This window comes from Oncorhynchus mykiss, chromosome 4 (assembly GCF_057628025.1).
Source record: "Oncorhynchus mykiss isolate SJ-2025 chromosome 4, ASM5762802v1, whole genome shotgun sequence".
Classification (NCBI taxonomy): domain Eukaryota; kingdom Metazoa; phylum Chordata; class Actinopteri; order Salmoniformes; family Salmonidae; genus Oncorhynchus; species Oncorhynchus mykiss.
Window position 1 is genome coordinate 90,244,102 of NC_143025.1, and position 14,837 is coordinate 90,258,938.

The following is a 14,837-nucleotide window of genomic DNA, read 5'->3' on the forward strand; positions in this document are numbered from 1 at the left end:
AACCAGGCTCTGAGGGGTGGCCAGTCCTCTTCTGGCTGTACTGGGTAGAGAGGAACCAGGCTCTGAGGGGTGGCCAGTCCTCTTCTGGCTGTACTGGGTAGAGAGGAACCAGGCTCTGAGGGGTGACCAGTCCTCTTCTGGCTGTACTGGGTAGAGAGGAACCAGGCTCTGAGGGGTGGCCAGTCCACTTCTGGCTGTACTGGGTAGAGGAACCAGGCTCTGAGGGTGGGCCAGTCCTCTTCTGGCTGTGCCGGGTAGAGAGGAACCAGGCTCTGAGGGGTGGCCAGTCCTCTTCTGGCTGTACTGGGTAGAGAGGAACCAGGCTCTGAGGGGTGGCCAGTCCTCTTCTGGCTGTGCCGGGTAGAGAGGAACCAGGTTCTGAGGGGTGGCCAGTCCTCTTCTGGCTGTACTGGGTAGACCAGAGGAACCAGGCTCTGAGGGGTGGCCAGTCCTCTTCTGGCTGTACTGGGTAGACCAGAGGAACCAGGCTCTGAGGGGTGGCCAGTCCTCTTCTGGCTGTACTGGGTAGAGAGGAACCAGGCTCTGAGGGGTGGCCAGTCCTCTTCTGGCTGTGCCGGGTAGAGAGGAACCAGGCTCTGAGGGGTGGCCAGTCCTCTTCTGGCTGTGCCGGGTGGAGATTAGATAGATATGTGGTGGTGGTGGTAGAGTAGGGGCCTGAGGGCACACAGTGTGTTGTGAAATCTGTCAATGTATTGTGTAAAATGTTTTAAAAAATTGTATAAGCGGCCTTCATTTTTGCCAGACCCCAGGAAGAGTAGCTGCTGCTTTGGCAGGAACTAAAAATGGGGATCCTTAATAAATACAATAAAAATAACAGTACATGGCCACATTATTCTTCAACATGAGAACAGTAAATGAGACATGGATTGTGTATGTGTCCCATTCAGAGGGTGAATGGGCAAGACTGTGGGAAGCATCGGTGTCAACATAGGCCAGCATCCCTGCGGAAAGCTTTCCACAGTCCATGCCCAACGAATTGAGGCTGTTCTTAGCGCAAAAGGAAGGGTGTTCCTGATGTTTTGTACACTCTGTGTGTACTTCAATATGAACTTGAATCTCCCTTCGACCTAAAATGACAATTATGATTATTTTGTTCCTGGATATTGCTCCTAATTATCGGTTACACACTTATACAATAATTGTACCAGCCCTACGCATCATAAATGAATGTAAATGGTAAACACAGTCAGCAGATACGCTCAGAGAGGGGAAAGAAAAACACACACAAAAAAACAAGACAATGTCAATTTAAACAAAGATGTTTTAATGTTGGGTAGCACTCTATAATAACTCTACATAAAAGCATTTTATAATGGATTAGTAAATAATTTATTCATCATTACTCACATTTGTAAAAAAAAAAAAATGTTAGTAACCTAGTTATTCACACTTTTATAAAACAACTTCTAAAGCATTTAATAACCTAAGATGTTTAATATAAGTCCTTCTAAACCATCTCCCAATCATTAGTAAAGTCTTTTTGCATGACCTAATCAAAAGTTGTCTATTTATACTTTATAATACATTTTATAAATGTTTTGAGTGACCAGTGTAATTTCCTCACCAAAAGATGAACATGGTCATTGGTAGACATTCCAGGAGTATATGATGCTCCCTAAGGTCTCTAAATGTCCCCTCGAACTTTATCAACGGTTAAACAATAAGCCCACAACGCCGAGGATGATGTGAACATTAGCGTTTCTTGCCAGTGACCTTTCTACCAAAAGCAAAGTGTGGTTTGCAGCCATGCCTTAAGAGCAGTCTTATCTCAATTAACCCGGAAGTGAAACCTGGCATCATCTTGTCAGTAGATTTAGTTCTGGGAGTTCCGGGTTTGTAAAGTCTAAACCCTCACAAAATAATACATATTTAGATTTTTTTTAAAATAAATAACCCACACTTTAGATGAGGTTCAAGCAAAAAAAATTATTTAAACTAATGACTTAACTAAATGGTTTATAAAATGACCTATATTAAAACATCTTATGAATGGAGTAATGATTAAATAAACTATTTACTAAACCCATCACAAATGCTATATTACGTGGCGTTATTACGCGTTGCTACCTACAACGGTTGTTTTTAAATAGTTTACAAAGCATTGTATACAGCACAGAAAGAATCTTCACCAGGGTGGGTTCCACGAAGAGGAGGTTATCATGAGAAATACATTGTGCATGCTGCTAAAATTGTGCTCCTTTGAAAACTACTCCCAAAACGGTGTTGTGTAAGTCCTGAACCAAACTAGCGTCCGGGTCTACGGGTACCTTCTCGCGGACAGACAGAAGTCCATCGAGAGAGAGACACGACGGAAAGTGGTTATTCCCTTCTCTACCAAAAGCTCAAAGACAATATCTGTATCTGAAATGGCACCCTAATCCGTATATAGTGCCCTACTTTTGTAGTAGTGCGCTATATAAACGAAATAGGATGCCATTATGGACACACCCCAATGCGTGTGGTAGTTTCCATGAGATTCCAATCACTTCCAACGCTGCTCAGTGGGACAGTCACCCCAAAATAAGCAGAAGTTACTGCAACAGTAGGAAGCCAGGAGACTAGACGTACAGGGGAGACAGGCTTCTGCATCCCCCGTGAAAAGCTCTGTCAAAAACACAGAACCGGGATAGTCAAACAGCACAGGAGCTTCAGAATGGACTTCATCTTGTCCGACCGAGCACTTCTTTAGGGTGGCGTTATAAAAACACGTATTGGCTTTAAATCACGAGCACGGATAGATTACATGTACAGCTCAATGAAAATCACGGTGTTGGGGGGAAAAAAAAAAAGTACACAAAATTCATGATGCTTTGAAGAAAAATAAAATGTGTCCATTTCTTTTCAAAGTTCACGTCTAATAGTCGTATATACTGGATACACATGGTACAGTACACTGTCCAATGAGATGCTGACGTCCACGTTCCTTCTAGACAGCAATGCAAGTGCCTTGAACGTACAGGTCTAACGTTGAGACAGATCAGACCTGGTAGATTTAGTCAGTCTAACGTTGAGACAGAACAGACCTGGTAGGTTCAGTCAGTCTAACATTGAGACAGAACAGACCTGGTAGGTTCAGTCAGTCTAATATTGAGACAGATCAGACCTGGTAGGTTCAGTCAGTCTAACATTGAGACAGATCAGACCTGGTAGGTTCAGTCAGTCTAACATTGAGACAGATCAGACCTGGTAGGTTCAGTCAGTCTAACATTGAGGCAGAACAGACCTGGTAGGTTCAGTCAGTCAGTCTAACATTGAGACAGATCAGACCTGGTAGGTTCAGTCAGTCTAATATTGAGACAGAACAGACCTGGTAGGTTCAGTCAGTCTAATATTGAGACAGATCAGACCTGGTAGGTTCAGTCAGTCTAACGTTGAGACAGAACAGACCTGGTAGGTTCAGTCAGTCTAACGTTGAGACAGATCAGACCTGGTAGGTTCAGTCAGTCTAACGTTGAGACAGATCAGACCTGGTAGGTTCAGTCAGTCTAACGTTGAGACAGATCAGACCTGGTAGGTTCAGTCAGTCTAACGTTGAGACAGATCAGACCTGGTAGGTTCAGTCAGTCTAACGTTGAGACAGATCAGACCTGGTAGGTTCAGTCAGTCTAACGTTGAGACAGAACAGACCTGGTAGGTTCAGTCAGTCTAACATTGAGACAGAACAGACCTGGTAGGTTCAGTCAGTCTAACATTGAGACAGAACAGACCTGGTAGGTTCAGTCAGTCTAACATTGAGACAGAACAGACCTGGTAGGTTCAGTCAGTCTAACATTGAGACAGATCAGACCTGGTAGGTTCAGTCAGTCTAACGTTGACAGATCAGACCTGGTAGGTTCAGTCAGCCAGTCTAACATTGAGACAGATCAGACCTGGTAGGTTCAGTCAGTCTAACGTTGACAGATCAGACCTGGTAGGTTCAGTCAGTCTAATATTGAGACAGAACAGACCTGGTAGGTTCAGTCAGTCTAACGTTGAGACAGATCAGACCTGGTAGGTTCAGTCAGCCAGTCTAACATTGAGACAGAGCAGACCTGGTAGGTTCAGTCAGCCAGTCTAACATTGAGACAGAGCAGACCTGGTAGGTTCAGTCAGCCAGTCTAACATTGAGACAGAGCAGACCTGGTAGGTTCAGCCAGTCAGTGGTAACACTATATGATGATGTTGACCAACCGTTGAATCAATCTGAACCAAAGCTGCAGAATGACACCACCCAATAATAAAAGTGAATAATCTCAACATTAAATTCTCTGTTTGCGTGATTCCCATATCTCTGTTTTGTCTCTGTTTCTTGACAAAACACCACAACCAGAACAGGGACTCAGGTTCTCTCTCTTTAACCAAAAGCAGTACATGACAAGATTTGGCTGTCGCTTGTGGGTGGGGGGGGGGGGGGGGGGGGGGGGTTTATACAGAGGCAGAGTGATGTTTAAATAGCTTTGGGGTGCGTTCAGCAGGGCACAACGTTTTGGAGCATTATGTTGAAACAACACCCCTCTCGAGGGTATAAGAAGTCTGCTCTATTCACAACACTGCTATCTGAGGGTTATACTACAAAGCAGGGTCAACGAGAGCCAGCTAACTTACCTAAATATTCAGAAATAACTTTTAAAATTTTTTTTTTTGGGGGGGGGGGAGATAACCTTGAAATGAGCATGGTCAAAATTGACCGAACAACCAAAAAAAAAAATGCAAATCTAAGTTGAGCTTTCTTAATGAACCAGATCAATAACTAGTTATTTCTGGTTGTTGATCAAAGTTAGCTGGCTAACTCTGATTCTGCGTTTATAGCATAACCCTCTATAATGTCAGGCAACAGTACAGTGTACTGAACGTGGCCCTGCTGTAGTGATGGGAGGTTGGGATCACATGTCGAGCAGTAGAACACGGGGGTCTTCAACCACTGACTTGATCTTACGCAGGAAGGTGACGGCCTCTCTGCCGTCGACCAGCCGATGGTCGTAGGTCAGAGCCACGTACATCATGGGCCGGATCTCCACCTGATGGAGAGAAACAAGACGAGAACAACTAGTAGCTAGACTATGGAACCGACCGCGCCGCAGTCGCCATAGAAACGACCGCATCGCAGTCGCCATAGAACCGACCGCATCGCAGTCGCCATAGAAACGACCGCGCCGCAGTCGCCATAGAACCGACCGCGCCGCAGTCGCCATAGAACCGACCGCACCGCAGTCGCCATAGAAACAACCGCGCCGCAGTCATTTAGTCATAATAAATCGTGATAAAATAACTGACTGAGGTTGAAACTTACATTATAGCAGCTAGATTTTTTAGAAAAGATAACTTTGTTGACATGACAACACGCATTCATACATTTGCGTCAAATAATGTCCAATTCAACTTCTGGATGGAGATACGATTTAATGCGTTGGCATACAGAAGCGAATGTACTGAGGGTGTCACCCACCTTGCCGCCGATGGCCACAGGCCTGTCGAAGATACCGTGCATGCCCAAGATGGCTGACTGGGGCGGGTTGATGATGGGCGTGCCGAACATGGAACCAAACACTCCTCCATTACTGATGGTGAAGGTTCCTCCGTCCATGTCCTCCACAGCCAGCAAATTATTACGAGCCTGGACAAAAACACACACAGGAGTCAGTCCTGTCGTTATTCAATTTGTTTTATTTTTTACATTCATCTCCCGTTTGAAGAGCTTCTTGGCGCCGTTTATCACAAGGTGGCGTCATCATACTGATGTGGTGACATAAGGCCCGATCTCAGACTAACTGGTGGATCGTATGTCAACAACAGTGACACATTCATCCCACTCAGACAAAGCCTTGTACAGAACCTTCTCTCCCAGACAGTGACACATTCATCCCACTCAGACAAAGCCTTGTACCTTCTCTCCCAGACCGTGACACATTCATCCCACTCAGACAAAGCCTTGTTCAGTACCTTCTCTCCCAGACCGTGACACATTCATCCCACTCAGACAAAGCCTTGTTCAGTACCTTCTCTCCCAGACCGTGACACATTCATCCCACTCAGACAAAGCCTTGTTCAGTACCTTCTCTCCCAGACCGTGACTCATTCATCCCACTCAGACAAAGCCTTGTTCAGTACCTTCTCTCCCAGACCGTGACACATTCATCCCACTCAGACAAAGCCTTGTTCAGTACCTTCTCTCCCAGACCGTTGATGGTTTTCTCAATGTCAGCAAAGTTCATGGTCTCTACGTTGCGAATAACCGGTACAACCAGTCCCTGGTGAAGAGCAGCAGATGAGACCACACACACAAACACACCATACCTTTCTGGTTACATTTTTATAGAATTTTCACCCAACACACAGAAGAAACCACCGACACACAGCAAAGAACACAAACACAACATCCTACTGTACAAGGATCTCTAGCCCCCGATCAATCCACTAATAAAATGACCACTATTTAATATATATATTTGGTCCAACCTCCCACCAACAGCTCAGGACAACAAGGGGCAGTTAATAAGAGAACAGAATGTATAGGTCACATGTCCTCGGTGCCTTACCTTGGGAGTGGCCACAGCCACACTGATGTCAACATAATCCCTGTACACGATCTCTTTGGTTGTATCATCAATCACTGGGGACAGGAAACAGGAAGAGACTAAAATCATCCTCACATTTTATTTAATTTTTTACCTCAATGACATTTCTGTTTAATTTCATCCATTCTGGAGGTTCTGGTAAAGAAATTCAGTTTGAGACTACTAAGTAATTATGAGTTGGCACATTTTTTTAAATTTTTTTTTTACCTTTATTTAACCAGGCAAGTCAGTTAAGAACAAATTCTTATTTTCAATGACGGCCTGGGAACAGTGGGTTAACTGCCTGTTCGGGGGCAGAACGACAGATTTGTACCATGTCAGCTCGGGGGTTTGAACTCGCAACCTTCCGGTTACTAGTCCAACGCTCTAATCACTAGGCTACCCTGCCGCCCCGATTCCTCCCAGCAACAGAATACCATATATAACTTAATCAAAACCTTAAACCTGTTGACTTGTTTTTTTTCTTTTTTTTCTCCCCAATTTCATGGTATCCAATTGTTTAGTAGCTACTATCTTGTCTCATTGCTACAACTCCCGTACGGGCTCGGGAGAGACGAAGGTTGTAAGTCACGCGTCCTCCGATACACAACCCAACCAAGCCGCACTGCTTCTTTAACACAGTGCACATCCAACCCGGAAGCCAGCCGCACCAATGTGTCGGAGGCTACACCGTGCACCTGGCAACCTTGGCTAGCGCGCACTGCGCCCGGCCCGCCACAGGAGTCGCTGGTGGGCAATGAGACAAGGATATCCCGGCCAAACCCTCCCTAACCCGGGCGACGCTAGGCCAATTGTGCGTCGCCCCACGGACCTCCCGGTCGCGGCCGGTTACGACAGAGCCTGGGCGCGAACCCAGGGACTGATGGCACACCTGTTGACTTTAACATGTAACTGTGGAAATAATGTCCCTGTGGGGTTCTGGTAACTAACATTCAAAACTCCCTGGTTTTCAAGTAATCCTGGATTTCCTGCTTATTCGATCCTGATTCCAGGAATCTTCCAACTGAGATTTCTGGAAAACCAGGAAGTTTGGGGAAAGTTCATGGAATTTGAGAGAGAGAGAGAGAGAAGTGGGAGTCGGAGATAAGACTCTCTACAAACAGAGATAGGGTTAGTCTGCGGGGGTAGAGGGGTAGTCTGTGGGGGTAGAGGGGTAGTCTGCGGGGGTAGAGGGTTAGTCTCCGGGGGTAGAGGGGTAGTCTCCGGGGGTAGAGGGGTAGTCTGCGGGGGTAGAGGGTTAGACTGCGGGGGTAGAGGGGTAGTCTGCGGGGGTAGAGGGGTAGTCTGCGGGGGTAGAGGGGTAGTCTGCGGGGGTAGAGGGGTAGTCTGCGGGGGTAGAGGGGTAGTCTGCGGGGGTAGAGGGTTAGACTGCGGGGGTAGAGGGTTAGACTGCGGGGGTAGAGGGTTAGACTGCGGGGGTAGAGGGTTAGTCTGCGGGGGTAGAGGGTTAGACTGCGGGGGTAGAGGGTTAGACTGCGGGGGTAGAGGGTTAGACTGCGGGGGTAGAGGGTTAGTCTGCGGGGGTAGAGGGTTAGTCTGCGGGGGTAGAGGGTTAGTCTCCGGTGGTAGAGGGTTAGTCTGCGGGGGTAGAGGGTTAGACTGCGGGGGTAGAGGGTTAGACTGTGGGGGTAGAGGGTTAGACTGCGGGGGTAGAGGGTTAGACTGTGGGGGTAGAGGGTTAGTCTGCGGGGGTAGAGGGTTAGTCTGCGGGGGTGGAGGGGTAGTCTGCGGGGGTAGAGGGGTAGTCTGTGGGGGTAGAGGGTTAGACTGCGGGGGTAGAGGGTTAGACTGCGGGGGTAGAGGGTTAGACTGTGGGGGTAGAGGGTTAGACTGCGGGGGTAGAGGGTTAGACTGCGGGGGTAGAGAGTTAGACTGTGGGGGTAGAGGGTTAGTCTGCGGGGATAGAGGGTTAGTCTGCGGGGGTGGAGGGGTAGTCTGCGGGGGTAGAGGGGTAGTCTGTGGGGGTAGAGGGTCTTACCTCCATTGACAGAAGGCTGGTCCATGAGAGCGTGTGCTGAAGCCTTAACGAAGGCCGACATGAAACCCAGCTTGATGTTGTGTCGTTTCAGGAAAGCATCTTTATGGAGCTTCCTCATCTCCTGGATGTTGCTGAGGAGGGATGGGAGAGAACAAGCATTAAAGCAGGGGGTGAGGGATGTGAGAGAACATTCAAAGCCGGGGGTGTGTGTCGCTTGAGGAAAACATCTTCATGGAGCTTCCTACTGGGTGGTCATTTTGGTGGACAACAACATTTCCAAGGGTAAACAACAGGCCATTTATGAAGTGTCTATATGTGCATGTTTGCACCCGCGGTTGCACTGGAGCCACTTGACCATAGAGGACAAATAAAGTTGGACGGTCACCTCATGTCTATCTCGTTGAAGGTGGTGAGCATGGCACAAGTCTGCTGAGCCTCTTTTAGCCTCTGAGCGATCCTCAGCCTCATTCGATTCATCTTGACCTGGACGAATAATAAGACAATTGGTTGGGAGCATCTGTCCGGTATCTCAATAAAATCACAGCAAGACCACTTCTCTTGGTTTGAAACTAGCCTAAGGCTTTTTCCCTGTCATTTCATCTTGTTCTGTTAGTATGGGAGTGTTGGCCTGAAGCTGGCCTGGTGTGGAGAGGCCTTACCCTGCTCTCCGTCCTGGCCCCATGGGCTGCTGGTTCTGCTGGTGCTGCTGGTGCGCTGGGCTTGACTGCAGAAACTAGAAAGAGCATAAACAGAAAAAAAAAAGCTTATAATGATAAAAGAAAATTGTGAGAACCCCGCTTAAATATATCTGTATATATTTTATATAATTCCACTGAAGTTAAACATGAATCTAAATGCACTTTTATAACAGTTGAGCAGCTGACGTACCAGGTTTGGCTTGGGCTGCTTGTGTTGGCACGGGAGGCACCGCGGGCATGGCGACGGGGATGGCAGCCGGGGTTGGAGCAGGGGCCTCTGCTGCAGGGGCCTCTGCTGCAGGGACAGAAGCGGCTGCTGCAGCTGACCAGAGTAGAAGAAGACATTGACATCGTGATTTTCAGATCAACTCCTGATAGGAACGGTACTACGTGTATGAAGATGAAAGGATCAGTTGGACGAGAGAGAGAGAAGAGGAAGAGGGTTACCTCCTTTTTTGAGTTTGAAGAGGGGATTCCCGGCCTCCACTCTCCCTCCGTCTGGCACGAGCAGCTCGGTGATCACACCGGCCGCCGGAGACGGCACCTGCAGCGAGGTCTGAGAGAAAAACGTAGTCTTCACATCAAAACAGTTACAGAAATTACAAACTCAGCATTCGACAGCTCGCCTTTTCTAAATATCCGATCATCAACGCCATTTCTTTATTCCGTAAAATGTTTTGTTTGGCATAAAGGTCAAGGCTATATATATATATTCGTACTCCATTCCAGTGTGTGACTCCTTAGTGTTTTACAGTACCTTGTCAGTCTCGATCTCACACACCACCTCATCCTCTTTCACTGAATCTCCAACAGCTGGAAAAGACCAAAGGAAGGTATTACTGTCCTGTACAAAACCTTCCTGGGAACAACATACTAAACGGAAGCCGGCTCCACAACAAAACAAAAATATATCCAGGACACCGACCTTTCTCCCACCTGACGTCCCCTTCTGTGATCGACTCAGAGAACGGAGGGGTGTTGACGGTGACAACTTCATCCCCTGATCGGAAAAAAACCAAAACAAAGATGTCAGAGATTTGATTTAATACAACGACTTGTTTAAATACACAGGACACAGACGAGACAGTGGTTTGAATACGTACTGTGTGCTGCAGACGTCTTGAAGTATCTGATGTGGAAGACACCGACTGATGACGGAGATTCAAATCTACTACACACAGAAGAAGAGAACATGTCATTATGTAGCAGGCTTTAAAAGTAGCCCGTCGTAAAAACAAGTGGCTTAAAACTAGTGCAACACACACTAAATGACTGAACAGTATTCTGTAGCAGACATCTTCAGACTTTCGTTTGTTCAGCCTGAGGCAAAACATACGGACAAAAACCCAGGACAGAGGACACTTACGACTGACTGTTCCTGTAGACAACCCTGTTGCCAACGGATAGGCCTTCAAGGAGATAAAACGAAGACAGACCGAGAGACAGAGAAGGGAAGAAAGAGGGGGGAGACAGAGAGAAAGAGGAAGGGATATGATTATTATCAACAGTGATAACCACGGCTGCCACTGTTGAGTCAGTCTTCTTGAGAACCCTGGGCCGTGCGAATACATAAACAGCTCCTTGATGATGGGGCATATTTAACCACTCACAGGCCCTCCAGTGCTCTTTGATACTTCATGGGCATTACAGTCTTCTGAGCCATGAATCACCATCCATACAGGGCATGTTTATTCAGATTTATTACGAGGAACAAAGGCCTCTGATCTTACATTAGTCCTGGGTGGGCTGTGTTCATCAGGCACAAAACGGAAACAAAACAGACTGAAACGGGGAAAGGGCTTACATGGATTTGTCCAATGAGGAAAGCGTGTTTTTTGTTTGTTTTCCATTGCAAATCATTTTGTTACGGTGTGCCTTAATTAACAGGACCCTGTACTGCTCAACCCTACAGACAGAGGAGAAAGAGAGAGGCCCACTCACCTGAAGCAGTCCTTCCAGCCAGCACATTATTCCCCTGAAAATAAATGGGAACGGGAGGAAGATCAATATCCTTTCAATTGAATTCTTCGCCGGGCTGCTTCAGAATCAAAATTCGGCCTACATCATCATTCAATATGTTTGCTTGCATTAAGAGAGCTTTGAATATGTAGCAGTTGAGGCAAAGGTGTGCTTAGATTAAATCTCTCTCTGATTCAAACAAACAGCTTTGAAGTCAAAGGGGCAAAGTTGAAAAAACAAGAGAACTGGGGTGCGTTCAGTTCAGTGTTTGTGTAACGGATGTGAAACGGCTAGCTTAGTTAGCGGTGGTACGCGCTAAATAGCGTTTCAATCGGTGACGTCACTTGCTCTGAGACCTTGAAGTAGTAGTTCCCCTTGCTCTGCAAGGGCCGCGGCTTTTGTGGAGCGATGGGTAACGATGCTTCGTGGGTGACTGTTGTTGATGTGTGCAGAGGGTCCCTGGTTCGCGCGAGAGGACGGTCTAAAGTTATACGGTTACATTTGCTACGTTGCTTAACGGTTTGTACCCAAAATAAAATGTTTACCCCAAAACGGTGCGCACCATTCTTCCAACAGTCTTTTAGGGACATTTTGCTTCCATTTGGTGGGTGAGGTGTGGGCTGATCTATATTGATGTGGTGAGGTGTGGACTGATCTATATGGGTGTGGTGAGGTGTGGACTGATCTATATGGGTGTGGTGAGGTGTGGACTGATCTATATGGATGTGGTGAGGTGTGGACTACTCTATATGGGTGTGGTGAGGTGTGGACTGATCTATATGGGTGTGGTGAGGTGTGGACTGATCTATATGGGTGTGGTGAGGTGTGGACTGATATATATGGGTGTGGTGAGGTGTGGATTGATCTATATGGGTGTGACTGAAATCAGATAACTCATGCAGCACACCTTACACAATAGACCTCTGGGACACCATAATCACAGCTTTTTATCAACAGAATGTTCAGTACAGTACCGTTTCCATTGACATTAACGGTGCGCACAGTTCTGTCGTAACTGAAAACACCCCTGCTTTCATGGTCACTCTGCATCTCAGCATAACGAGACAAAACATCTGGCCATGACGTGTTCCTGAATCCAGACACGTTCTAACAGCACAGCTGGAGTTGAATGCCACAGAACTGACACAGTGAATGAGTCGCCTTGATGGCCTACCCCCCCACAGGCCAAAGCCTAACGACGCTGGGACAATTGTGCACCGCCCCTATGGGACTCCCAATCACATTTGGTTGTGATACAGCCTGGAAACTAAACCAGGGTCTGTAGTGACGCCTTGAGCACTGAGATGCAGTGAGTGCATTAGAGAGCTGAGCCACTTGGGAGCTCCTTCTTTGAAACACGTTACCCCCCCTTCCATCACCTTTGACACACATTTACCCCCCCCCCCCCCCCTTCCCTTTGATACGTTTTGCCCCTTTATTTTTGTATGCCATTTTTCAGTCAATGGTTTTCATCTGTTAAACCCCACTACCTAATAAAAGTTCATACAATTAGGTCTACTGACTACTAGTCCTCTAGACCAGGGTTCCCCGAACTCAGTCCCCCCCCCCCCCCCATCAACATTCAGCCTTATAGAGACTATGTATTTATTGCGTCTTATTGCTGTTTTTTAAAATTTTACTGGGACTTCTTTCAGACCGATGTCATGGCGTAACCATGGTAACAGTCTGACGTTTTGCTACAGCAGACTTGGTCGTGTAACTTGGTGTAGTGAAAGTGGGGATGCAGAGACAGCAGAGGACCGCTCAACTCCATTATCTTAGTGTAGTGAAAGTGGGGATGCAGACACAGCAGAGACAGCTCAACTCCATTATCTTAGTGTAGTGAAAAGGGGGATGTAGAGACAGCAGAGACAGCTCAACTCCATTTATCTTATTATCTTGGTGTAGTGAAAAGGGGGATGTAGAGACAGCAGAGACAGCTCAACTCCATTATCTTATTATCTTGGTGTAGTGAAAGTGGGGTTGCAGACACAGCTCAACTCCATTATCTTATGTCTAGGCGGACTTGTGTATTGATAACTGATCGTGTGATTTGCTAGCTACAACATTGAGACGACACCATCAGTCGATACTTGTACAAATATCAAATTCTGAAAACGTTTACCAGTACCTATGTTTGTCCTTTACAACTGCTGACCTTCCGCGGGGTGCTGAAATTCATACTTAATAAAAACAAAAATGAAAACGTAATAAACTTTTATCGAATACAACCAGCGACGTCTTCCTCGATATAATAGAACCGAGCTTAGCGTTCCTCAGCTAATAACAGATGAGCTAAACACACACGACACCTTCATGCCTGACATGAGACGGGCTATTTCTGGCGCAAGTTTCAAACAGAGGTCAGCTGTAAAATATACCACAAAAAAACAAACTAATAGCTGGGGAATAACACTGCAGCATATGCATGAGAGGTGTGGCTCAAGTGTGTCTTGACAATCCTAAATGTGAAACAGCTAGTTTACTGTCCGAGTCATCTGCGGTATTAAATGTTGCATCCATGACAGCTCTTGCCTGTTATTAATGTGGAACCCAACATGGTTTTTAGAGCAGTAGAGGACATTAACTAACTAGTTAGCTAGTAATCTTATGGTAGCTAGGCTAGATACCTCGCTAGCTTGCAGGTTAGATAGCAAGCTACTTAGCTAGCTATTCAGGTACCGCCAAACAAGGAAATCCCAGTAAAAAAACAAGAACAGCATAATGGTAGCTAGCTTATGTTGATTTAACCGATTTAGCTACCTGTGACAGTCCGATTGGTTTTTAAATAATTTAGCTAGCTTAGTTAGTTGGTTTTGGTGATATTCCTACTAACTACGCATATCTAACAGATTTATATTTCAGAATGAATTGAGAGAGGGGGGGAAACAAGCCATTTCCTTAGTTAGACACAGTTAGTAGGACGGGTGTCATTATGTCCTTGGGTTCAGGGTGAGGCCTATTCCCTGCTAGGCTATGGCGTTCAAAAAAAAAAGTTTTTCCCTAACTCCAAAGGTTACGGTACACGGGAAATGTAATCGGTATTTCTCTCCTACCTGACTTAACGCAGACAGAGACCGCCCGAGTGTCCGGGAAAGACATCGGGAATGCGATAACATAGCTTCAACCGTGGTGGTAAACCGACCAAAAAGGAAAGAGTGGTAACGAAGGTCTGACAGTAGAAGCTGTCGTCAAGGCTCTGCGCCGACGGAAAGCGACGAGGGACAAAACTAATGTCGTTTTAATGATAGGGGTGGTAGCTCATTCCTACCAGGCCTGACTACATACACTCCTACAGTCTGAACTTCAGGCTGCGTTTTGCTGTATAAAATATTATAAATTATTGAAGAAATCGTATTTTGTGATCAATGTATAGAAATAAAAAGGCAAAATAATAAAAACATGCGTCATTCAAAAACATGCGGTGTGATATTGTGCAAAACAAAATGAGGAAATGTGTTGTCTGTCATTTCGTTCCCACAGAGGGCTGATGGTATGAGCTAATCGATAATGAGGTTGCATTTATTATTAAGGTGCCACGCCCCCTCCTTGTGTGGATTTATGGGGTTCTAGGAAATACAGTATTGCCCTGTTATAATAACCCTCATCTCCTGTGGCAAGCATCAA

At 46.3% G+C, this 14,837-nt stretch overlaps 1 protein-coding gene across 2 annotated transcripts; it reads right to left on the reverse strand.

Annotated features, from left to right (window-relative positions):
- Window positions 1-1,268: 1,268 nt before the first annotated feature.
- LOC110522634 (dihydrolipoyllysine-residue succinyltransferase component of 2-oxoglutarate dehydrogenase complex, mitochondrial) lies at window positions 1,269-14,453 on the reverse strand. Of its 2 annotated transcripts, XR_016495499.1 has the most exons (16): window positions 14,267-14,453; window positions 11,193-11,226; window positions 10,618-10,660; window positions 10,355-10,422; window positions 10,177-10,251; window positions 10,009-10,064; window positions 9,699-9,807; window positions 9,442-9,573; window positions 9,213-9,286; window positions 8,939-9,036; window positions 8,554-8,684; window positions 6,537-6,610; window positions 6,165-6,248; window positions 5,447-5,614; window positions 3,847-5,018; window positions 1,269-3,288 (listed from the first exon to the last, which is right to left on the reverse strand). XR_016495499.1 is itself a non-coding variant. In XM_036976341.2 (15 exons), exons 1-15 carry the CDS (start codon window positions 14,327-14,329, stop codon window positions 4,884-4,886), a joined length of 1,341 nt encoding a protein of 446 aa, XP_036832236.2. In that variant the 5' UTR covers window positions 14,330-14,431; the 3' UTR covers window positions 4,403-4,883. The 2 variants fall into 2 exon arrangements, 1 of the variants encoding a protein (XP_036832236.2); XM_036976341.2 differs by lacking the exon at window positions 1,269-3,288 and having other exon boundaries at window positions 4,403-5,018; window positions 10,355-10,419; window positions 14,267-14,431.
- Between the last annotated feature and the right edge of the window lie 384 nt (window positions 14,454-14,837).

Coding starts and splice junctions, on each gene's coding strand:
- LOC110522634 (XM_036976341.2), bottom strand. CDS start 14,329: ATGTTATCGCATTCCCGATGTCTTTCCCGGACACTCGGGCGGTCTCTG. Junction 9,037..9,212: donor GGGCCAGGACGGAGAGCAGG/GTAAGGCCTCTC, acceptor TTATTCGTCCAG/GTCAAGATGAATCGAATGAG. Junction 6,611..8,553: donor CCAGCCTTCTGTCAATGGAG/GTAAGACCCTCT, acceptor TCCTGTCCCCAG/TGATTGATGATACAACCAAA.